Here is a 24,928-nt window from a genome sequence, read left to right as displayed (position 1 = left end):
CATAACCCAAAGGGCATGCTTAAAAATGCATAAGTGCCCGATTTTGTGATAAACGCGGTTTTATGTATGTCTTCGGGTCTCATAGCTATTTGATAGTAGCCAGACGTTAATTCCAACGTAGTCATGTATCTCGTAGACTTAATCTTTCTAATAATTTCCTCTATAACCGGCAAAGGGTAAACTGGGAACTTAGTAACACTGTTAAGCTTTCTGTAATCGATAGCAAACCTCCAAGCCCTTTTATCCGAAGGCGGGAACTCATTCTTTTTCCTACATAGTACGACTGGACTCGCGTACTCACTATTATGGGCGTTATTATCTGGTTCTTCAACATTTCCTGAATGTGTTCTTCAATTATTTCTTCTTTCTGTTTATCATTCCGGTAAGGTTTAGTCCTACAGGGTTTGTCGGCAGTTAATTGTATATCATGCGTAACAATTTGACAATTACCAGGCCGTTCTGAAAACAAGTTCGAAAAAGTACTCACCACTTGCTAGATGGCTTGGCTTTCATGGTCATTCAAATGGCTAAGGTCTACTTGCGGTTGTTTCACTGGCTCCACCACCCTCCGATCCATTTCCAGCATAATCGAATTTTCCTGAAAATTCAGTTTGGCCTTCGCGGCCTTTAAATCCTCTATGCCTAAAATGACTGGACTCTGCAAATTTTTGACCACAAAAATTAATACTTTGAGGCTTTCATCTTTTACCTGTATTTGTAATGATAATTTCCCAATGCATTGACAGGTTTTTGCCTGCGCCGCTATAATTTCTGTTTTTTTTTATTTTTAAATAATCGTAACCTATTAAAATTGTTCTTAAAAAATGTATCACTCATAAAATTACCTTCTGCCCCTGTATCGATGAGGGCTTCTACTGGTACATCGCCAACCCGGACTTGTATAATCGGTAATTGTGAGTTATTTACCACAACCGTATTTAGGTATCTTCTTGAGGGTTTTTTCGAAAGTTCCGGGGTCTGGACCCTCGCTTTTACAGGCCCTTCTACTCGTTTAAAGCTTTCCTTTCAACTTCAGTCTTCTGGGTACGCGGACGGTTCTTTTCAAATTTCCTTTTTGGGCCTTGACCTTCGATCTTCGATGAGTTGGCTTGATAGCTCTTTCCCCATAAGAGCGATTTGTGTTTCCGATCTGTTGATTTGAGGATTGCCCTCGGAGACCTTTAGAATACGATGCCCCTCTAGCTTTCTCCTCTATTCTGCGATTTTGGAACTTGACCGCCAACTCGAAGAGTTCCTGGAAGGTGCTTGGGTTTCGGATTTCGACGTAATCTTGGATAGCAGGTAGCAATCTTGGTAAGATTATTTTAATAATCTCTGAATCGGGTTTCTTCCCATACAGCATGTTTATCAGCTTAACGTTTCGCAGAATGAAGTCCGTCAAATCTATATTACGTTGAAAAAAGCTATACAGTTCGGCTTCGAGCTTCGCTCGGTCTTTCACTATGGGGAAGGCCTTTAATAATGATATTTTGAAATTTTCAAAGGTATATGTTTAGCCTCCGAATTCCCCTAATAAAAATTTCCCTATATTCTTCCACCATAGTGAGGCCTGTCCTCTTAGTGCAGACATGGCAATGGCAACTTTTTGTCTTTCAGGCACAAGGTATAACTGGAAATGATTTTCTAGGCCTTCTAAAAGTATCGCCACCGAATTTTTTCCGTCGAAATTGACGTTTGGCTTGATCGATGCACTCATCGTCTGGACCAGGTATCGAAATCCTTCTAATTGGTTGGCCATTTCTTGTTGTTGGAGTTGTACAGGAGCTTCCATCCAGTTTTCGGCTATTTCAGTTCGTAAATTGTTCGGGCGCCAATATGATGTTGGGAGGCCCCAACGTTTCAGCAACAGTAGTAGTGACTGATATGAACTGGAAATTACATAGACGTTTAAGAAGGGTTTAACTCCCTTTTTATTTCACTTTAGAACTCACAGTTGCGTTCACTTGACGCTCACAAACTACGCCGACTCGGCGGTGTAACAAAAATAGAAATGTACAACTAAAAATAAATAACAGGATGAATAAATAATGAGGTCACTACCTACGAGGCTCTATAATCGTGACTAAATTAACCGCGTTCTAAGGTACAGCTCAGATTCAGCAAACTTTCTGATTGAGAAATTGAAAGATTCAACTAACTGCCGAAGTAGGCACACAGGCCGAAACGCGCGGTTCTTAAACTTTCTACCAAGCAACCTTCACGCTCGTGATTCAAGAAGCACACTTAAAATCTCGCTTCCCTTCTATTTAAACTCAATTGCTTCTGCTAAAAATTTGAATACTCTGCGCGTTCTACTAAAATTTACATACTTTGGCATTGACAATTCCAGGGTAAAGTAAAGGCTTGACAGGAAAGATAGCTTAATCTTAAAATAAATGTTAGTTAAAATAAATATAAACCCTACACAGAAAAACCTAAAACACTAAATACAGTTAAAAAAGCAATTTTTCAATTTTTGCAATTAAAATTAAAAGTTTCTACACCGAAAAAAAAAAGCAATTCATCAGATAAGACGGGCAGAAAGACACAGTTTTTGATGCAAAATAATTCATAATTAATAAGTCAACATTTGGTCTCACTGGGCGAAAAGACGCTGAAGGTGATGCTCCAGCTGTCTTAATTCACTATACCATTAATCGTTGAGTTATGTGAAATACATACATTGAGTGGCTGCATGCTACGAGATACTTACATAAGTGCGGCTACATGCTGATCTGGAATGTTCTCACCGATAGCTTTCAGTCTTTCGACTAAGTCCATCATTTAAGTAACGTGTGTGATCATATCATCGTGTGCAAATTGGAGCGCTCATGAACTGACTTTAAGTTTTGCCATGTACCAGCGGTAGTCGTTTTATCTCTAATGTGGATAATCTGGGAGTCGTCAGTGCATAGATTCATTATAGCTTATCCCTCTGTAAAAATTTATGGTCAAGTTTAGAAGGTGGTGGAGAATAATGAATATCATCCAACCCATCGCGCATTAGAAGCATTTGAATCTTGAATTTCCAAGTAGCATAGTTTTCAGAATCCAGTTTCGTTGTTTGCACTGAAACTTTAAGACCTGACTGCGCCATTACTAATTCTTATTTCGCAGTTTTAGAAAGCTTATATATTATATGCGCAGTTTTAAATTTTAGTTTCGGAATTTACAACATCCGCCTTGTAATTAATGAAGATAAAGACAGCAAATTTTGCTTGCCTTGTATGTGTCCAGCAGCACCGGTTAAATCTTCGAAATAACTTATTGTAAGGGGTGTAGTAACATGAACCGATTATCAATATTAGAAGAGCATATTCATGCACAATTTTCATTTACTCAGTTGTATCTCATATAATAAAAAGGATAGATACATTAGAGATACATATTCAAGCACCCAAGAGAGTGTAATAAAAATAAAGTAAGGAATAGAGCAACAATATTATGCGACATCGTTTTTTGCCGTGGTTGGCGTTCGCCTTGGCGTTGCTAGGGTTACTAGAAGAAGTGAGTTGTAAAAGATATTTTTGAAATGCTTGATTAATTAACAAGTCGAAATTGTACTCAAGGATTACAATTACAGTGCACTGAAATCAAATGAATTCTTTTAGAAGCTCCGTACATTTAACTACTACTTGAAATATGATTACATTAAAAATATACGCATATATAAAGTGAATCGTAATTAATTCAATTTCAGAAAAACTCAAAAGGAAAAATTTTACCGCTAGTTTCATTGACTCACATTCATCAGAGAATTATTTCATTTATATTTGTAGCGAAACTTTTATTTTCCTTCCTGTTGGTTTTCTGAATAAAATTTTAGGTTCAAATTTATCGGTCTGAAATATAAAAAGGATATGTACTTGTAAATAATGAGCAGTGCAAAGCAAAACCTTTCAAGATTATTATTAAATTACTAAAGAGTGGTAACTAAATGCAGAAAAATATAGTTATCATTTTCTCAATTTTAGCGATAGAATTCTTCATATGACACAAAAGTATATAGAATGTGTTTTACATTCTTATAAAAAATTTTTAATTTTTTTTTTTTTTTTTTTTTTTTCAGGTGGATGAAAGATACATCTGGCGTCTTACAAGCCATTGAAGAAGATGCTAGAATATGGGAAAATCAAGGAACTCTGAATATAAAAAAAGTACAAGCATCTGATGGTGGAAAATATCAATGCATTGTACGTAATAGCATAGGCGAAAGACGAATAGAGAGCGTACTGCTTGTCACAGGTAAGAGTTTTCAGTATTATTTCTTCTACACAGAACAATAACGTTTTTAAACACATTTGCTGTTTGTATTTTTTCTCCAAATTTTGGAGTTATTATGCTGTATTACACTATGATACTTCATCCACTTGATGTGAAAAATGTTGTCATTGCGAGAAGCATAAACATCATCAATTTATCTTCCATGTACAGTAGTGAAAAATGTGTTTTTAAAGTATTGTTATCCAAAGACAAGGCTTTTAATTTATCTTTAAATTAAAACATCATACTTAACAAAATGAGCAGTTTAAATCAATCAAATCTCTTCTTAAAAATTTTATTTGTTATTTCATATTTAATAGTATATTTAAATGCTATATTTTAAAATACTTCTTATGGATATTTCTTTATTAATAATATCATTATATAAATTCGGAAAAGATTGTTCTTACGTTTAAAAAAAGTATATCTAATACAGAAATTTTTGGTTTGGATATTAGAGAATTTTTAACAGTGTAATTCCAATTGTTTCTTTGAATTAAAAATTTTAAATCAATTTTTCTTCTTAAAAACATCTAGATAAAATTATTTTAATTATACATTACACATTTAGGGCTATTAATTAAATTACATATTTATTAGTTGATAATCAGTGAATTTTATTAGTGAACATTTATTGGTACGCCGTTTATTTTGTCAAGTATAAAAGATTATATCTCTGTTCAGTGGTGCACACAAGGGGGGGGGACGGATCTCCTTACGTGCGCCACCCGGACCTCATCCTCCTATCGCCCTCGATTTTTTTAATTGATAATAATCCTATGCATATAGTACGTAATATACAAAGGTAACAATCCTTTCAGTTCTAATAGAGAAAAATAAATATTTTTCTCCTTTTCTTCCCTTTCAAAGCCGAACTTCATACGAACATAAAACATCCTCTTATTCTCAGAACTGAACTCTTTTCATTTGCTTCCTGTTATACGCTATAGTGTATTTTTGAAGGAATTGGATATCTTCGCCTCCCTATTTTACTAACGAGACAAGGTCAAATGGTGAGTCATCTCACCACGTGCGCTGGTAAGCCCACGTGACAATAAAGTTAAAAATTCTTTCATCACTTGTATTGCATGATTCTAAATGATTATGTAACAACCATATTCTTTCAGTGCAACGAAAGTCCATTTTAAAGTTGTATTCTTCCTATATCGAATTGCACACAAAAATATACTTAAGTACCATACACAATGAACGTTCAAGCAGAGCAAGACCATTGCCTTGCTCTGCTGAATTCAAGCAGCGTCACCATGACTCCCGAGGAAGTTATAAATGAAATAAATAAATAAAAATAAAAAAAAATAATAAAAATTAAAAAACTAAAAAATAAAAAAAAATAAAAAACAAGAAAACTAGATTTTATTCTGTGACTATTTGTAAGTGTATGGAAGCAGACTGACGACTCTAAATGAAAACACTGTAATCATCATGTTTTTAGTTTTGTAATTAAATATTAAAGTGATATTGTTCTTCTTCTATGACTTGGCACTTCTATAATAATGAATTGGCTTTGTGTTTTTATTTTTGAATTATGAGAAAAGTAAATACATAAATTCTTGTGCTTTCTGATATATTCTGAAATATTTGTTGTTAATAATTTATTTGATTAATTAATGATATTTATTTATTCAATAATTTATTTTTTACTGTTTTTTTGTTCCCGACAATCGAGAAAATCAGAAGAATATATTTGACGTTTTTGGGTATGGTACGAGAATAGTGGACTTTCGACCCTCGATGCCCCTTCTTGAAAAATTCATATGTGCGTCACAGCTGTGAGTGATTTCTTCGTTCCATTCCAGACCGCTCATTCACGTTAATGCAATGCAACAGGAAATTTTCGTTTACGTCTAACATTTATTTTATGGAAATTGGTATTTAACGTGCAATTAGAAAGTTCAGGTTATATTTATTCTTTATTCGTTTATTTTCAAGATATGTAAACACAGGTCTTGTACATTTATTGAAAAGAAATGTGCCATATCTACAAGAATCTTAAAATACTGTCAAATGTCTTATTATTTCATCTATCTTCTAACTACACAAATCGCAAGCAGAAAGGAAAAGTTTTAAATATATTTTTTTTTTCTATTAGCGCATAAATCCGATACTTGCACAATAGTTGGAAAAAAAACACACAAAACTAGCTGCTTGGAAAAATTTTGGAACAAGCGGTTGAAGGGCAAATGCAAATTAATTTGTTCTAAAGCTCTGGCGCCTTGGTTTTAAATATTCGAGAAACAAAGCGTCTTTGCCGAAACTAAAGTCAGTGCGTTCCATTTAAAAAAGCATGTAATTGCCAAAAATTCACAGTCTGCAAATGCTTCCAAAAACTGTGTTTCTCTCTCTCTAAACACAAGAATTCTGAGCATGTATAATTTAACTAAACTGCATTCTGATCGGAACTGACGGAAGTAGAAGCGAAAATGCGAGAAAAATCTAACTACTTAACTGAGTAACCTTATAACCAGAGAAGCTTCATTTAAAACTTCTCTTACAGTTCTTAAAATAAGATTTTATTTTGAGGAAAATTGTTTTAATATGCAAATAAAAATAAACCTATCCATCCATTCACACGGAAGCTAGGTTCAGCACAAAACCGTGTAACTCGAAATCTTGGATTTTGCTTTGTAAAAGCGTGTAAAACGAAAAACTCATTAAATGTGCGTAATTTAGTTATTTATTTACATAAAACAAAATTAAGACAGCTTAAAATAAATAAAGTTATACTTCGTTCATAAAATAACAAATGTATGTAGGTAATAGAAGTACATATTTAATTTATTTCACATTAGAAAAACATAAGATCATTCAAAAATTATTTTAAGTTTAATCACTATCATCACTTTCATTAACTATTAGTCTTTTCTTCTTGATTGGTATTTTGATGATGTCACTTTCATCACTTGAGCGTGCTTGATAAGAATCTGCTTCAATGGTTGACGAATCAGGGAAGACCTCAAATCGACAAGACTTTGCAATGAAATCCATAATTAACAATTGCCTAGATTTTTTTTCTTAAATCTTTATAAATCTCCACATATTGATTTAAGCACTTACTAAGCCCCCGTTGGAATCGAAGTGCTCGTTCAACATTCGTGTCATATTGTAAAAACGGATTACCTAATTTTATTTCCAATTCAGGTCCTACGATGATGACTCCTGCTGTGAACGCAACTGGTTCAGATTGCTCTGAATCAGAATCATTGTCTTCATCATGTTTATTTGTTTCATGAATCATGTTAACTAACTCATCCTCATTTAGTTCTTCATCAGCCATTATTTCTTCAATATCTGCCTGAGCTAAATCCTCAAAAACCTTATCCTCCTATAGTTTGGGCCAATTTAGTGATCTGAGAATATGCATGCTCTAATGCTTTAATAGCTACCGGCCATATTGCTTTCCAGCATGCGTTGAGCGTTGATTGTTTTATCTGAGTATATGACAGGCCAATATGCTTAATACAGTATAAAATTATAAATGTCTTCCAAGCATCGATAAGAGTAAGAGATTCATCGTTTTTAATTTGTTCTGAAATGTACCTGAAGGTTTGTTTGATATACAGTGCCTTAAAAGTCGAACTTATTCCTTGATCTAAAGTTGTAATAAGGTCTTTTGTATTCTTTGGTAAAAAGATAACTTCTACATTTTCGTGTTGTAAATCTTGAGGTTGATCAGGTGCATTATCATTTAATAGAAAAGCCTTAAAAGGCAACCTCTTTTTACTTAAATAATTTTTTACATCTGTAACAAACATGTTACGAAACTATTCATTGAAAGTTATAGCAGTGACCCATGCTTATTAACCATCCAATAAACGGGAAGGTTACTTATGTTTACTCCTTTAAACGAGCGTAGTGTTTTTGATTTGTTAACAGCCAATGGTTTCATTATATAATCGCCTGAAGCAACAGAAAATAATTGTTATACGACTTTTCGCTACCTTATGACCACTAGCTGTTTGGCAAGCTTTAGCTAAATAGGTCCTTTCAGGCATTTTTTTCAGAACCACCCGGACTCGTCAGCATTGAAGATCTGATAGTGTAGGAGTTGGCGGCAGAGATTTCAGCAGATTTTGCTGGATATTGTTCTGCTGCATCTAAATCATCAGATGCACTTTCTCCTTTCAATCTTAGATTATGTAAAGAATGTCTTTGTTTTAATCTCAAACCAACCATGACTTGCGGAAAAAGATACCTTTTTCTCATCTGACGAAATCGAAGGTGACTAATTCTTAAGCGCTTTATAAATCTTTGAGGCTTTATTTGTAATAGCATTAGTATCAATTGGAATCCGTTTTTGATTTTGGTCTTCTATCCATATCACTAATGTCTTTTCCATACTGTCCATTGTATCACATCTTATATATAAATTGTGCTCTTACTGCTGCAACTTCCATCTGCTACATTTTTTCTAATTGGCTTCCTTTTTACTTCCTTGTACGGAGTACAAAGGAAGTACTGTAATCGCGAAAAGTTTCAGGCAGCATATTTCAACGAAAATATCCATTTTGACCGCTATCAAATGCAATTTAACGATGTTTTTGCGTGATATATGTACGTTAGGACAGAAGAAAATACTCTTTTCCTTCAAAAAATTATAAAACTGCTTTAAAATTAATTCTGAAGAGAATTTTTCGTGGCGTCTGTCCAAAGTATGTACGTACGTATCTCGCATAACTCAAAAACGAGTAGCCTCAGAACGTTGAAATTTTGTATATATTACTGCTATAACATGTAGATGTGCACCTCGTATTTTGGTTGCAATCGGCTGCACCAAACGTATAAATATATTTATATATATATCCACTCTGTTACCCGGCTCAGTGATCTTAGTTTCTTTACTCTTATATGTTGGTAAATTGTACATTTTTTGCTTTAAAAATTATTGAATTATGTTGTTTTTATCTTCTGGTTAAGGAAGTAAGTTTAGTAAATATGTGTGCAATATTTTTATAATTATCAGCAATTTTAAAGTTGTTTAATTGCCTCTAAGACTTTTTTTAATGGCGGCCATTGATGTTTACATTTGAAACAGAAGACTAGTGGATTTGTTGCCAATCTAGAGAAACTTAGCTTCGCAACAACAAAGATAACGCCTTCATTAATTATTTAAATCATGCTTAATCCTTTCTGGAATTTTTTCGAAGAAATAAGCGTTTAAGATTTACTTCGCAATTTTTAATATAGATATTTTGAGTTTTTATGTATTTTTGCCTTCTCGCGAAGTGAGAAGTGAATTAATTAAATGAGAAATACTCAATCGTTTGTGAAAAACTGTTTCTTTTTTGTTTTGTTTGCTTAATTTTTTTATACATCATTCTAGCTTTATTATAGTATTTGAATAGAACATGTGGCAACGATTAGATAATTCTATTCTTTAAATGATATAAATTTTGTGCATTATGTTATAATGTGATCGAAATATATAAGTTAACTGTTAACTTAGTTTCGGTTATAAAATTAATATATAAATTAACCGTTATATAATTATTAATACTGTTAAGTGAATCTAGCACCAGAGTGTCGCTATGGTAAACAAATACTAGAGTGAATTTTAAAGAATGCATTTATTCTATTGTGGTTTATGCGCTGTCGGCGAAGTAGATTTAATTCAATCCAATAAGTTTAAATGAAATGCAAGAAAAAATGCGTATAATTTAATATTCCAATACAAGGAAGTCATGTGGTGTACACATCAGATTTTTTAGTCATTATTATTGTGGCTTCATTCATGGAGCAAAATTTAACAACGTCTGTTACTATTTCTCTATTACGTAGACAATCCTATATTTTAATTTTTGTTTCTAAAGAAAAAAACTTTTCTTTTTATTTGATTTTTTTTTCAAATCTTTTGGCATTATAAAACTTTAAAACATTTACGTAAATTATAAAATGCCACAAAAATATAAATGTTGAAAACTTACCAGTAAACATTCAAATATGTAGATAAAAATAATGTAAGCCTTGCTGCTTAAAATATTGATATTGCACTAGTTCACATGAACCAAATAGTTTTACTTTTGTGAAACACATATACATACTACAGGGATTCGCCTTTTACAACATGAGGAATCCCATCCTTATTGTTATCAGTGTTACCAAAGGAATTAAATTCAAAAATGTCTTCAAATATATGTATTTACGTATATGCAGCCGAATATACATTTTTACGAAGTTTTTGAAATTTGTTAATTTTTAGAACATGTAAAACCGAAATCGTATAAAAGACTACCGTGTAAATCGAGGGATAGGTGTTTAATAAAAAATATATCTAAAATAAGAAAGTGTTCAGATTTTAATGGTCTTCCGAAAAAGCCTTTTTAAAGTTTAATACTGTTTGTATGTAGAGATTATCAATAGAGATGGCCCGAGTGAAATAGAGAAACATTTTATACGGTGCTAGGTAAATGTTAAGTGTCTTCTGTATGTTTCAAAAGTGAAAAAATACGTAACGCCGTTGTATAAGAATGTTAAACACTTTCACTTGTATATATCATGAAATAAATGCATTTTAAATTAAATAAATCAGATTAAAGGACTAAAAAAAAGAATATTCTTCAAAATTATATCTATTTCTTTCTGTTCTCCCAAATTCGAGAGCTTTCCGTGTTACATTGCGCAGCTAGAAAAAGGTAACTAAAACTAAATTTGATCAGTCATAGTTTAGAATACTTTCTGCACCTAATCTATTATAAATAGCTACTAACTGCGTAGTCTTCTTCTTTCGCCTCTTCTCCTGCCTGCTGACAGCGTGTCGTCAGCCTCTGCTAGCTATTCGCCATTACATAAAATGCAATTGCATATCTAAAATTATGGGTCGCGTTTAGCACTCCTGATCTTCTACCAGTTATGAAGATATGTGCTACGAAATTCGTCATCCAAAAATAAAGATTTTTTTTATTTACGATGATAGGTCGCGCTTCTTTCAAAATTCTAGCGGGTCATTCCACTACGTCGCAATTTCCATTCATCTATGCAGCAGTATTTTCGGCCATGATTAGAACATGATTGTTTTTATCTTCCGCTAAATGTACAACATGACAATATATATATAACTACCTACTGATTCGGCTAAGAAGTCTTTACCCGGCCTTTATTTTCATAATCGTTGGTCGTAGTCATGTACTTCAGATTACAGAAGTGTTTAAATTATTATTTTCAACTTCCCTTGAAGGATCGGTTAATTTAGTTAATATAATTCGAGGTATTTAGTTTAAACGTAGTATATCAAAAAATGCGTGTAATTTAATAAGCCTTAAATGGAAATTCTGTAGTGTCCAAATCAGATTTTTTAAACTGATGATAATATAAATGTAGCATTAAATGACAGATGTGCAGGGTACCATAGATGCTATCAAGCAAATAAATAATGGGGTTTACTTTATATATATAAAACTAAAAATTATTGCTTAAAATTTTGCATACAACTAAAATAAAAATAATCATTGAAGTTTTGTCAGATATCAAAAAATTAAAATTTCGTTTATTCTAAATTATTCATTATCGTTATTCATGTTACCTTAGAAATCGCTATCATTCTTAATTGCAGGAGTTCCAGCTGTCACTGTATTTGAATGACTTCATTTCCTATTCAACGGATGCAATTCAGCCTCTCGTCGCCTGTTTCGGATGGAAATATCAGAAATGACAAGCTTGACATATTTTGCATATTGCAGTTGTTGATGCTTTTATCATTCTTATACTCAGCGCAAAGAGAAAAAATTGAAATACTTTTTGTATGAATATCTTTTCGAAACTTATGAAAGTAATATAGATCTAGCTGTCAAAAGTATTCTTCTTCCTTATATTTATTCCTCAAAAGCACTAGTTCTCAATTTATTCAGTTTTATACAGAAACATTTCAAGAGTCAAACAAAAACTAAATGATTCTGAATTGAAATTTATTTCTTAAAATATTATTAGTCCTTTCCTTAAACGCGTATTACATATCCTGAAAGCATATAATTGAATTCTATATATAGAGAGAGAGATGTAGGGAAAAATAAAACCGCTGAGTGGAAAATTGGATAATGATATTTTTTATATTTTGTAAGATAGTTAATGTAAAACAAATAGTTTTTATGTTATTAATAACACTCTAAATAGCCGCTCGATACACAAAAATATTTCCGTCACTCAAATAAATAAATTTATTCAGAATTTATGTCTTAAAGCTTTACTTTAAATTTACGTTCATTAAACATTTTCTCTAGATATTGTATCTTAAAGAAATTAAAATTTTTATGTGATAAAACGGACAACGAATAATTCGATTGATCGGAGCCGTATCATAAATTATTTGAAACTCCAGAAGTTGACAAATGTAACATTTTGATTGTCCCAGCATTTTTGTCTTTCTGTAAATCATTTATTTCGCAAATCCTAAAGCATGGCAATAGCATTTGAAAGCATTTGTTAGTAAGTAAGACAATACAATTTGAAAGCATTTGCTACCTTGATATTTGCGCTGGGTAATTCAGAATATCTTGAACTATTTCTATTTCTCATGTAGAAATAAATGCGAACCGATAAGTTTAATATAAATGACATTAATTTAATCATTTGCTCTTAAATTTTCGCAAGGGAAAAAAATCTGATGTGTACACCTCATGACTTCCTTGTACGGAATATTAAATTATACGCATTTTTGCTGCCTTTCATTTAAATTTATTTCCTCGAATTTCACTAGAGATATATTTCTCATTCAATTAATTCAATTCTCACTTCGCGGCAAGACAAAAATACACAATGTTTCAAAATATCTTCATTAAAAATTGAAAATTATAGAAAAATACAAAACATATAAACAGTTAAAACAACTTAAAGAACAATTTTTACAATTAAAATTAGCGTTTCTAAGCAAAAACAAGCAATTCAGCTAGTGGGCAAGAAGGCAGACTTTACGGAGCGCAAAACTGAAAGTTTATGTTTCGTCTCATTAGGCAAAAAGACACTGAAGGCATAGAAACTAACATAATTTGTTATGGACAATATATCGTCAATATATCGGATAATTTAATAACTTAAATAATAATTCCAGAATAGATTAAGCATGATTAAATTCTCAATAATAAAAGAAGACATTATCTTTGTTGACGCGAAGCATAGTTTCAACAAATCCACTATTCTACTAAGCTTCAAATGTAAACAAATATAGCCGCTATGGTAAAAACATTATGTTTAACCGCATCTAAACAACTTTTAAATTATTGATAATGCTACAACTATAACATGCAGGGTAACTAAAGCCATAAAAACCTTAATCGGAAGATAAAAACAGCATAATTCAAACATTTTCAAAACAAAAAAGACAAAATTTACCAACATATAGGAATGAAAAAAAAAAAAAAAAAAAAAACTGAGCTTACGAAGCCGACTAACAGATTGGGTATATATATGTATATTTATTACATGTACTTTTGTTGCGAGATACATATACATATGCGAGATACATATATACATACGCACATACGATGTGCGTATGGACGAACAGACGCCACGAAAAAATATCTTCTGAAGGCATTTTGAATTAGTTTTATAATTCGTTTTGGGAAAAGGAGTCCTTTATTCTGTCCTTACCTACAGATGTCCAGAAAAACATCGTTGAATTAAATTCTGTAGCAGTCAAAATGGATATTTTCGTTTAAGTATGGTACTCGGAATTTTTTTGTGATTACAATACTTCCTTTACTTCGTACAAGGAAGTAAAAACGGTTTCTGTTGCTCATATCCTTTTACTAGCAGTCTGAGCTGATGGCTTTCTCCGTCAACATAAAACATTATTTGTTATAACTTTTCGTGGTTATATAGGTACGAATTAGACTGGCATTTTACTCCTTCTGGACTTGAACAAAAGTTTATGTTAAATGTAGTTATAATTCATAATTAATTAATAACCAGTGATGGTTTAACTAAAGTATAGGATAATAACGCCCATGCATATTTCGATGATGGCTGCTAATTTTGAAATGCAATATATAGATAAAAATAATGCTTTATTTCATTTCTGAAACACATTTTTTCTTCTCTATATATAGTTGAATTTTTTTAGTAGGAAAGAGAGTGTAGCTCTTATGATACATTTAATCATTCCTTAATTCAGATTTTAGTAATGTGACGAGATTATTATTTTAAATGTATTTCTATGAAATTGGTAACTAAGTAGAAAGGATGTGCATATATGCCTAAGAATTCTAAAACATTCTACGTATATCTTAACTTCACTGTTTTTAAATTTCTGAATCTCTACGTACATTTCAGCAAAGCATTTAATTATTTTAAACGTATTAAAAATGTATTTAAATATTTAAATTAATTAAACTTATTTAAACAAATTTGATATTTAAGAAATGCAGAAAAGAACTTTATACAGGCATTATGTTTCTAAAGCATTCTGAGTCGATCTGAACATCACGGTTTTTTAAGTTAAATTTCTGAATCTCTACATATATTGCAGCAACACATTTCATTACTTTAAACATACGGAAATGCATTTAATTATGTAAATTAGTTTATAAGGTATTTTCTCCCTCTTTTCTGCATGCCTTTTTGGTCTAACGGTAGCACACTTGGCGCGTATTCGAGAGGTCCAAGATTCGAGTCCCGGTGAGGGCATTGCACAATTTGCGCATATCCTGCTCCCAAAAAAATTCCCAATGGCTCTAGATTGGCACCAGAACTAAAACGTAGTGGATATTGATTCTTCACCGTCCTTTTTTAAAAGGAAGGCTATGTAAGGTATTTTCGCCCTCCTTTCTGCAAGACTTTGTGGGGTAACGATAGCCCTTTCGGCGCATATACGAAAGGTCCAGGTTCGAGTTCCGGCAACGGCATTGGTCATTTTTTGCATCTTCTGAATTAAAAGTAATCTAATGACTCTACAAGTTAAACTTATTTAAATATATTTTAAAGGAATTTGATATTTAAGAAATGTATGTATACATGCTTAAGATTTCTAAAGCACTGTAAGTAGATCTTAATAACTGCCAATTAAAATCATTGTTTTTAAGTTAAACTTCTAAATCTCAACACATATTTCAGCAACACACTTAATCCGTCATCTTATCGGAAGGTAATGAGAAAGGTTAACAAGCTCCTTTACAGTATTTCTTAACCGATAGAAGCTGCTAAAATCCAGGGAGAATTCATGATTTTAATTATTCTTATGTGACTAAGATTCTTAATTAACTTTTTTCACTTTTCCACGATATCTCATTTGATTTCAAATTCAAGTTGAAATAAAACCAGACATGCATGTGCAGTTTTTTTATTCGTATTCTAATTTTTCCGAAAATAGTGATTGTTATTACGGTAATTGCAACGAAGGAGTCCATTGTAATTTTAACGTTAGAGAAACATTATTAAACAAGAGTATTTTATGAATAATTCGCTATTAAACTTTTATTCTTAGCGCTGTAAAAAATAGAGCAAAATCAGTCATATCTCGCTTTTAAATTCAGAAATTTAAAAGAGAGCTGAAAAATGATGTAATTAAAGTTAATTGTGTAAGTGGGAACTACCATATGCAAAACGTTTCAATTTTTCGGTGGCTTGGGACTCTCGTTTCGGTTCTTCAACGTTTTTTCGATTCCTGGTGGAGGGGGTGTTCAATTTTTATCAGCCAACGTTGCTGCGGAATCGTTGTTGCCATCATTGTTGATTCAGATCTTAAGTAAAAAATTACGAATTCTGAGAGAATTTTCCTTCTGTTTGATATTTTCATTGGCAGCAAGCACTTTTTCCTTATTACCACAATATTGCTATTGTATTGCTGTGATTAGCCCTTCTGATCGGGGCAGTTAACCTAGGCATTAGGCTTCTCATAAGATGAAATTAAAATTTTCAAGAAGACTTTTGGCTTGATGGAACTTAAAGTGTTCCCACATTGTACATTAATAAGCATCCATCCTTTCTACGCTAACGAACTCACATTCAGTGCTTTTAAAGTATTTGTTTTACCACCATGCCCACAGGAGGCATTAATACTGAGTGAAGACACTAAAAAATTCTTTTGCTGTGTTATAGCCTCTTTTTATTTCTTAAATATGTGAAAGGAATAATAATGGTTTGCGAATTTTTTAAGAAGAATATAAATTAACTAAAGCGTACATAGTCATAAAATTTCCAATTGCTTTCGGAAGTACACTTGCATATCGAAAAGTTCCAAACATGTCTTTCTTTATTTTAACGAATTAATTCAAACAAATGCAGCGTCTTCTTGAAACTCTCCTGTTTTCTCTCTTCCTTTCCTTTTGCAGTTAAAACCAAGCTCAAGTGTTTCGGTCCTCGGATTTTCCATTGATCGTGACAAACCTGAATGCACACTGTGTAGAAAAACATCACATCTTCATTTTTTCGAAAACAAACACTTCCGGGAGCTTCGGAATAAATCGGAAAATGCTTTTATTTCTTTAAACTCAACCAGCAGAAAAATAACATTTTCTCTGCAATCCAAACTGAATATTTTTCGGGATAGAAATGTTTCTGTTTCCGTAAACATTTCGAGAACTCACTCGTTTGAAATTTGCAATTGAAATAGTAAATCATGTAGGCGAAAGTATGTTGGAGACGGATATGATTATTAGTTTTCTCTTGAAATGCGAAAATTTAGCTGTCATTGCCACGTCATCTTTCCCGCATAGTCTAGTACATGCATGCAACATATTCATTTCTACATGCATATCCTAGTTTAAAGCTTAGTCATATCGCACACATAACGCATAGCATTTTCTTTTTTAAAATTGCTTCCTTCGCAGATTCGAACTTCAACTCTAGGATTAAAGAGATGAATTTTTTCACGCAGGAGTCTTTTATATGCATAGTTTGGGGCTCGCCTTTTCAAATATTAGTGCAGTATTCTAGAATTTCCTGTAGGAAAAATCAGAAGGTTAAGACAGCATGCCCACAGGTCCTTTACATCATTTTTATCCTCTATATAAATCAGCAGATTTCTTTTTTTTATTACCACTAGCATATCGCAAGCACACATATAAAGTAAAAACATATTTTGCTTTCGCACCGTTAAAAAAATAAAATAAAAAATAAACTTACACATATATACATGTGTGGTGTATGAAAACCATAAAAGACTATTCATTTATTATCTCAGAAATGCTTTTAATTTTATGTTGTCATACCAAGTTCTTAAATGCTGCAACCCAGAATTTTCTGTGTAAAATGCAGATAAGTTTGGAAGTGTTAAGTTCACAAGCGAAACTATTGTACCCTCTTTAAAAATGTACTCTCAAATGTGTGAATCCTGGGAGTATAAGTAAAACATTAGCTAAAATTCATACACTTGTTAATTTTCTGCCAGGTGTTGCTTGTGGATTCATATTTAAGTGGTATACTGTGACTTAGCTCTATTATATGTATTAGTATTTCAGTCAGCTCTTCACAGACTATTTACATAGTACGTAGAGTCTATTAAGTGTTTAGTGTTTCAAAACCAGGAAAAGTCAGTTGTGCTGTCGCTATGATTTGAGCCAATCAACTTACATATATTATCTCGGTATGTGACGTTAAATGCTGAAATTTGAATAAAGTATTTCGACAGAACTCTACCACCTGATAGCTTCTTTGCTGATTGCCGAAACTACACTTTTTGTTTCAGCCGTGTAACAGGCTTCGTTAACTAACATTTTGTCCGGGAAAGCAGATGCTGAGGTAAAAATATCCATCATATTTTAAATCAGATGCCACTGTAGGGTATTAATTATTTTACAGTATGAAATATGATAAATCGACTGTGTCCTTATTTGTGGAATTTGAACGACTGATCTTCCATTTTCATCTGGATGGGATAACTATATATCGCAATAGCATGCACGGGATAGGGAGATAAATAAATACCTTATAAGATGAATTGGACGTGGCCTGTTATGATCATGGGTCCAACTTGTTTGGTAAGGTGAGTCAGGCTGGGCCCCCTTCTGGTACCTTATACGATGACGAACCTTATTTCATTGTTTTGATGAAAATAAGGACGAAAGAGCTGACATGAGCATATCTTCACTTTAAAATAAAAACAAACCAATAAAGTTTTATTTCTCAATTTCCCTCTTATTTAATTTTCTTTTATTATAGGAGCAACGTAATGCCTCGTAAATGTTATTTTACTTGTTTGCATGAGGTCAGATGTTCTGTATCGATTTAGGGTACTTAAATGGTAAAGTGTGAGGCCAAAAAAGACTGCTTGTCTATATTGTACAATAAAATGCTTGTGAATTCTGTTCGCCTCGTAATTCCTTTAAACCATCTTAACAGAAAAGCTGAATTAGCCATATTATTTTATTTAGTAGCAGCAGTTAAAACTCTGCTGTACAAGTCAAAGAGTTACAAAAGCTTTTATGAGACAAAGAACTTTCTGAAAACAAAATGAAGTAAGAAATAGCACTTTTATAGGATAATAAACTCTATATTTTGTGCACGCATAAAATTTTTGATTTCCACTGAGTGTATATTGTACCCAATGTAAGAAAGCAGATGTTTCGAGTTTACTTCACTAGCTTACAAATTATCAAATGGATTAAAGTTTTGAGAATATTTTGCTTTTTGATCATTCGTAAAGTCTTAAATTAATAACACATTTATGTTCTTGCCATTTGTCTAGAAATTATTAGTCAGACATATCGATTCATTTTTAGTGAGCCCTGTATCATATAAGTGATCTCAGGATTACATTGCTTAATATTTCTTTGCAAAAAGAAATTAAAAAGCACGCGGTTAGTCTTTTTACTTCCTTGTACGACGTAAAGAAAATACTGTAGGCCCGAAAAATTTCAGCTATCATATTTCAACAGAAATACCCATTTTGTACCACTCTTGAATCCACTCTTGAATCCAACTTGAAAATACCACTCTTGAATCCAGCTGAACAATGTTTTTGCATGATATCTGTACGTAAGACAAAATGATAAACTATTTTTTTCCAAAATCTATTGTAAAATTGATTTATAACGGATTCAGAGTAGATTTTTTTCGTGACGTCCGTGCGTCCGCCGTATATATCTCGCATAAATCAAAAACGAGTAGTCTCACAACGTTGAAATTTTGTATATGGGGCTGTTATAACATGCAGTTGTGCACCTCACGTTTTTGGTTACAATCGGTTGCACCAAACGTATATATACTCAATCATTACCCGACTCGGTTAGCTCAGGTTTTTTTCAATCTTTTATACTGGTAAATTGGGAAATTTCACTTTGAAAGTGATGGAATTGTTGTTTGTTATTCTCTTGTCCATAAATTTCATGGAATAATGGTTTCCAGAGCCTGAAGGAGGTTAAATTTCTATTTGCATCTTAATTTTTGAGAGAGAGAATGCCGGAGGTCCGAGGGTCTCCCCCTCCGCTCCCCTACCACCAATCCACACGAGAGGGCTTTCGGCTCGTCATATATTTAGAGTGCCACCGCGGGGAGTGGACCGAGGGTCTCTCATTCCGCTCCCTACCACCAATCCAAACAAGGGAGCTTTCGGCTCGTCATATATTTAGAGTGCCACCCCGGGAAGTGATCCGAGGGTCTCCCACTCCACTCCCCTGCCACCAATCCACACGACAGAACTATCGGCTCGCCATTTATTTAGAGTGCCCCCATGCCGCAAAGACACTATTCATTTACAAGCATCCATGCCTTATCCGAAATTCGAACACGGGCCCTTCGTCACCACAGTAAGCTCCCCTAACTACTACACCGTCTGGACGGCAGTGATGGAATTATGTTCTTCTTATGTTCCGGTCAAGGTTTTGTTCCTTTAGTTAATCTGTAGGCTATAGTTGTAGAGTTATAAAAATTTAAAAGTTGTTTACGTCTTGCTAAGCCTAACGACGCTGCCATTTGATAACATTTGAAACTGTTAGTAGAATACTGAATTAAGTCAAGTTGTTTTCCGACTTCAATTTCTTTTTGCCGACTGGGATCACAAGTAAATTTTAAATTTTGTGCACCTCAAAATCTGTCTTCCTCCCCGCTGACCGATTTGCTTGTTTTCGAGTAGAAACTCTAATTTTAACTGTAAAAATGCTTTTTTTTTTAACTGTTATTAACTGTATTTAGGGTTTTATGTTTTTCTGTATTTTACAATTCTTATGCCGCGAAGTGAGAACTAAATTAATTGAATGAGAAATATATCTGAATCTTAGCAGCTTAATAATTGTTATAATACATATTATTTAATTTATATTTAATTTGTTTATAAATAATTTGAATTTTTTATTAAATACAGTTTGAAAATCTAAGTTATTTAATAATACGTTTATTATATTTGTATTATAAGTATATTAATTTATTTGAAAAAAAAAAAGCATTATATTTGCTATACAAACTGAATTTGGGCATTCTAAATGGTTTACGCGATGAGTTATCAAATTCGAGTATTTACAAAGCTAAAGTGCATATTTTCCATGTAATTAATAAAATAAAGGTATTCTATTATTTTCTAAAGCAATATCCATTTAAATTCCATTCCACTGAGCAGAAAGTGGAAAGGTTTTTGGGTAGACAAAGAAAACCCTTAGGTTACTCTAAAAATTGTGAAAAAGGTATGTAGTACTTTCCATGGGATATTTTTAATAGTTGCTTATTAGTACCTTATTGAATTGCATTTTTTCCTTCAGAAACCAAGTTCGGAAAATCAAAGTATTTTTGTTTAATTTCTTCACCTTTCAAGCTGATGTAAACACGATAAAAGCTGAAACATTTTTATAACTTATTAATTTAATTAATATTTAATATTTGCAATATTCATATTATTTTTTAATTTAATTTTTAAATAATTTCAATAGTTTTAATTTTAATATTAAACTGTATATATGTAAAATTGTTATTTAAGTGGACAGTAAAGGAATTTCATAAATAGATAAAAATTACAGGTAATAAAGAAATGATTTTAACAGCACATTTGTTCTATTTTAAATTATCTGCAATCATTAAATACGGTATAAAGTAACATTATTCTGATAACTGAATGTTTTTGCTTGTAATTAAAATGTTAAATGAAACCAGAAATGTGTTCAAACAATCATCAGCTTAGACATTTCGTAGATATTTCTTACAGCAAATATTTATTTAGCGGATAAGCCCTCCAGATGAGCAGGCTGCAGCTAAAGCAAAATTCGTATATGCCCCTGAAAAGCAAATGCATAAAACCATTTCAATATGAATGTAATCAGTTCCTTCTTTCCAAGCAACAACCAATTAATAAATAATTTTTATTGCCTTACCAGGAAACAATTTTTGACGCTTCAGGTTATTACGTACGATGTCTTGATTTAAATTCAATGTAATATAACAACACTTTCTCATTAACAATAAAAGAATTAACGTGGTAATAACATATCGTGTGAGTTACGTTAATCTGACAAAAAAGTTGCCAACAGCAGCTATTTATTTAAAATGCTGACATTTACGAAACATTGTCAACATACAATGATGTCACATGAAATCGCGTGTTTTCTTCAAAGTCAGGATATGACATTTTAAAATAATAATACATTTAGTATTTGGAAATGCTATTTTTATTTTATATATTGTATAACTTAAAAAAATTTTTATTAACAAACTCTTTGATTTGAAATCAAACAATAACAACTCTTCGAAACAAAGCATTTTTATCTCCAACGCGCGAGACTGTTGCCACTCAAAATGAGTGCGAAAATTATCTTTTTCAGAGTTTTTAATTTATATCTCGGCTGATTAAAATTGTACGATGATGAGAATCTGCGAAATGGCTTCCCACTAATTTTAGAATCCCAAAGTACCTCTCTCGAAACTCAACTCCCCTCTGTGATGGAGGAGAAAATGCTACAAGCAAGCAAACAGACAGACGGACACAGAAGAGATTTAATTTCTTGTAGTCATACATTATCGTCTGTAGTTAAATGAAATTATTAAAAAAAATATTAAATGCAAAAAAGGATTTCAGTCCAGTAGTTTTCTGTTCATTTATGATGAGTTGCTTTTCTGTTTATTTAATGAAGCTAAAAGCGATTTATAAATAGTCTTTTAATAAAAATACTAAAAAAAAAAATACACACTTTTAGAAAAAGCTATTGCAGAAAATTCAAGTCTTTAGTTTTACTTATTGTTCTTTTTTAGTAGAAAAAGGTTTTTCTTTTTACTTCAGTACTTACTTTTCTTCATTTGGCTTTCTTTCTTTGAGTTCGATCTTTAGAATCTTTCCTTTCTGTTTCGTTTGCCGATTTTTGTGCTTCGTCATCGATGAGTGTTTAATATTTACTTTCATTTCTATTTTAAGAAAAACTCAAGCAAACGTGAAATACTTTTCTTCCAGGGTTTTGATAGAGGTACACGTTTTTATCATTATTAATTTCTTTCTGTCTATTTTGGGGGTTATATATGTGTTGCTCGTATTCTGACTTGGCTTACGTGTAAAAGTGGAGTAATACCTTTTCTCTGGAGATGGTGGTACTAAAAAAATAAAAGTCATCACTTATCTTCATTATCTCCTTTTATTTATTCAAACTTATTTATATAAACATTAATACTTCCGACAGACAGTAAAATGCTCTTTAAAAAATGAGAATGAATCATAATTTATTTTTGTGCAGTTTATCACGCTATTAATGCACATTCTTGCGAAATTCCGAAAAAAAAGCATGCTTGTCATAAACTATTACATGCACTTCCCGCAGATGCTTTGGAGCTCCTATTGTATGTACCTCATAATGCAGTACATCATAGAATTTTTCTCTTGAGTCAAACTGCTGTTTTCAGATCTTTCTTCTTTTGCGCAAATAGAATGTGAACCTGACCGTTTTGATCACCAGCTAGTTGCCTTTTCATCAGTTTAATTCAGTCTAAGCATTTTGTTTCCCTAAGTGTATTTTAGCGTTCTTTTGCTAAGTTATTTAACATTATTTTTTAATGTCTGGGAAATTTTAGTCCTTTAGAATGAAATTTTAAGAAGGACAGCAATAACAGCTGTGGTAAATCAAAGTTGTTTCCTGCGTGTTGTTAAAAAAGAAGAGTTTAGTTCCAGAACTTCATCTTTGTTGCCTACTGTGAAGTAGTGAAAGACAGTCCATGCAGAAAAATTTATATAGATCTGCCCACTGTTGATTAAAAGGCTAAAATTCTGATATGATAGATTTAAAATGAAGTACGGTAAGTGAAGCTCGGTAATTATTTCCCGCGTTATCTAGAAATCTGAAGTAGGCAATAACCAGTTTGCATTAGGCAGTAATAATAATCTATTAAATCTCCTTTAACCGTGTCATCTAAGTCCGGGCTTGCTGCGGAAATCGATGGTTATTTCATTTAAAGTGCATACGCATTAAATCGTCCATAGCATTCTTTGCTTTCTCTTCAAACACTGGGGTAAAAAGTATGATTTTTGAACTGAATTTTTTGTTATATGTACGGTCATATGTACTATAAAAACAGACACATGTGTTGGTAGGATCATTTTTAGTAAGTCAATGCGACACTATAAAATAGCAAAATAAAACTCCTTTTGGTGGCTAAAACCTATAAAGTTAAATATAAGAGAATCTGCTATCTGTTGAAGTTCAAAGTATGCAGTTAATTCTAATGAGTTAAACGTAAAGCGCGATTTAGTTAAGTGGAATCTCTTTTTAAACATGCACTTAAACATGCACTTTTTTACAGTTATTCACTTTCTTAAATTACCTTGATGGTTGGATTTTAGTTGATTCATGTGTGATTCAAAAATAAATACATTTTCATTAGACACAAAATTGTGATGTTATTACAAATGAACGTAAGAACCCAAATTAAATTTAATTAAAACCAAATTAAATAAAATAATTTCATTTCTAGTGATTAAATAGAAATGAAAATATCTAGGAAACAAGTTATTCAATTTGCATTATTCCAGTTCCATTATTTGATAATGGATATTATATCACATTATCAAAAGAAAACAACATAGTTCATTTCTTTCAACAAATCTCTGCCGCGTTAAATAAAATATAGATTTATGGTTTATAAATATTAATCTTAATTTACATATTCATCTGATTAAAAAATTGAAGTTTCACATCTGCTATTTTGCAAATGAGCAACTGGTTAAAAAGAAAAACCCTCGCAAATTACTTGCGGGAGTCATGCCAAATCATTTCCCTATAATTGCTGAAATACAGACCGCCTGATGCAAAGACCAATCACAGCGAAGCAAGAACGACCTGACATAATTCTCGATTTCACGGAGTCAACTGCATATAAATCTTCTCTATCTATTTATGGATGATTCGAGGCTTAAGGATTCACAGAGACAACAATAAGAACAGGCGAGATTCAAGTTACAGGAAAGTAGAAAGGACAATAACTTGTTAGGTGTTGTAATGTTAATATTAATATGTACTCTTACTGGAATGTAGGTTTCTTTTAAAAAATAACATTATGATGGTTACCTGTTTTTTATCCATGACTATATTTCATTTTTTACCCTCTTACTGTAATCGCATCTATCAAAAATTAAATATTCGCATAATTTTCCAATTTCGATTTTCAGACGATACAATTAATACGAAAGGAGGAGAAAAATGATCTCCGAAGTACGGTATGAAAATCAAATTCGTAGTAACTAATTAAAATTGAATTTGTAATACAAATAAAAAAAGCATCAACTCATGTTTTATGACTTGGTAATAATATGTCTTAAACA

At 32.1% G+C, this 24,928-nt stretch overlaps 1 protein-coding gene across 1 annotated transcript in view; it reads left to right on the top strand.

Annotated features, from left to right (window-relative positions):
- Window positions 1-24,928, top strand: part of LOC118181837 (cell adhesion molecule Dscam1-like) — a 1,450,682-nt gene that overhangs the window by 1,002,938 nt on the left and 422,816 nt on the right. The window contains exon 6 of the mRNA XM_085816862.1: window positions 4,070-4,245. Within this exon, the coding sequence (XP_085672988.1) occupies window positions 4,070-4,245 (176 nt within the window). The remainder of the gene's footprint in view (window positions 1-4,069; window positions 4,246-24,928) is intronic.

Source organism: Stegodyphus dumicola, chromosome 5 (genome assembly GCF_044657685.1).
Source record: "Stegodyphus dumicola isolate Sdum_Otavi_A_Nest chromosome 5, ASM4465768v1".
Lineage (NCBI taxonomy): Eukaryota > Metazoa > Arthropoda > Arachnida > Araneae > Eresidae > Stegodyphus > Stegodyphus dumicola.
This window is presented reverse-complemented; position numbering and strand designations above follow the sequence as displayed.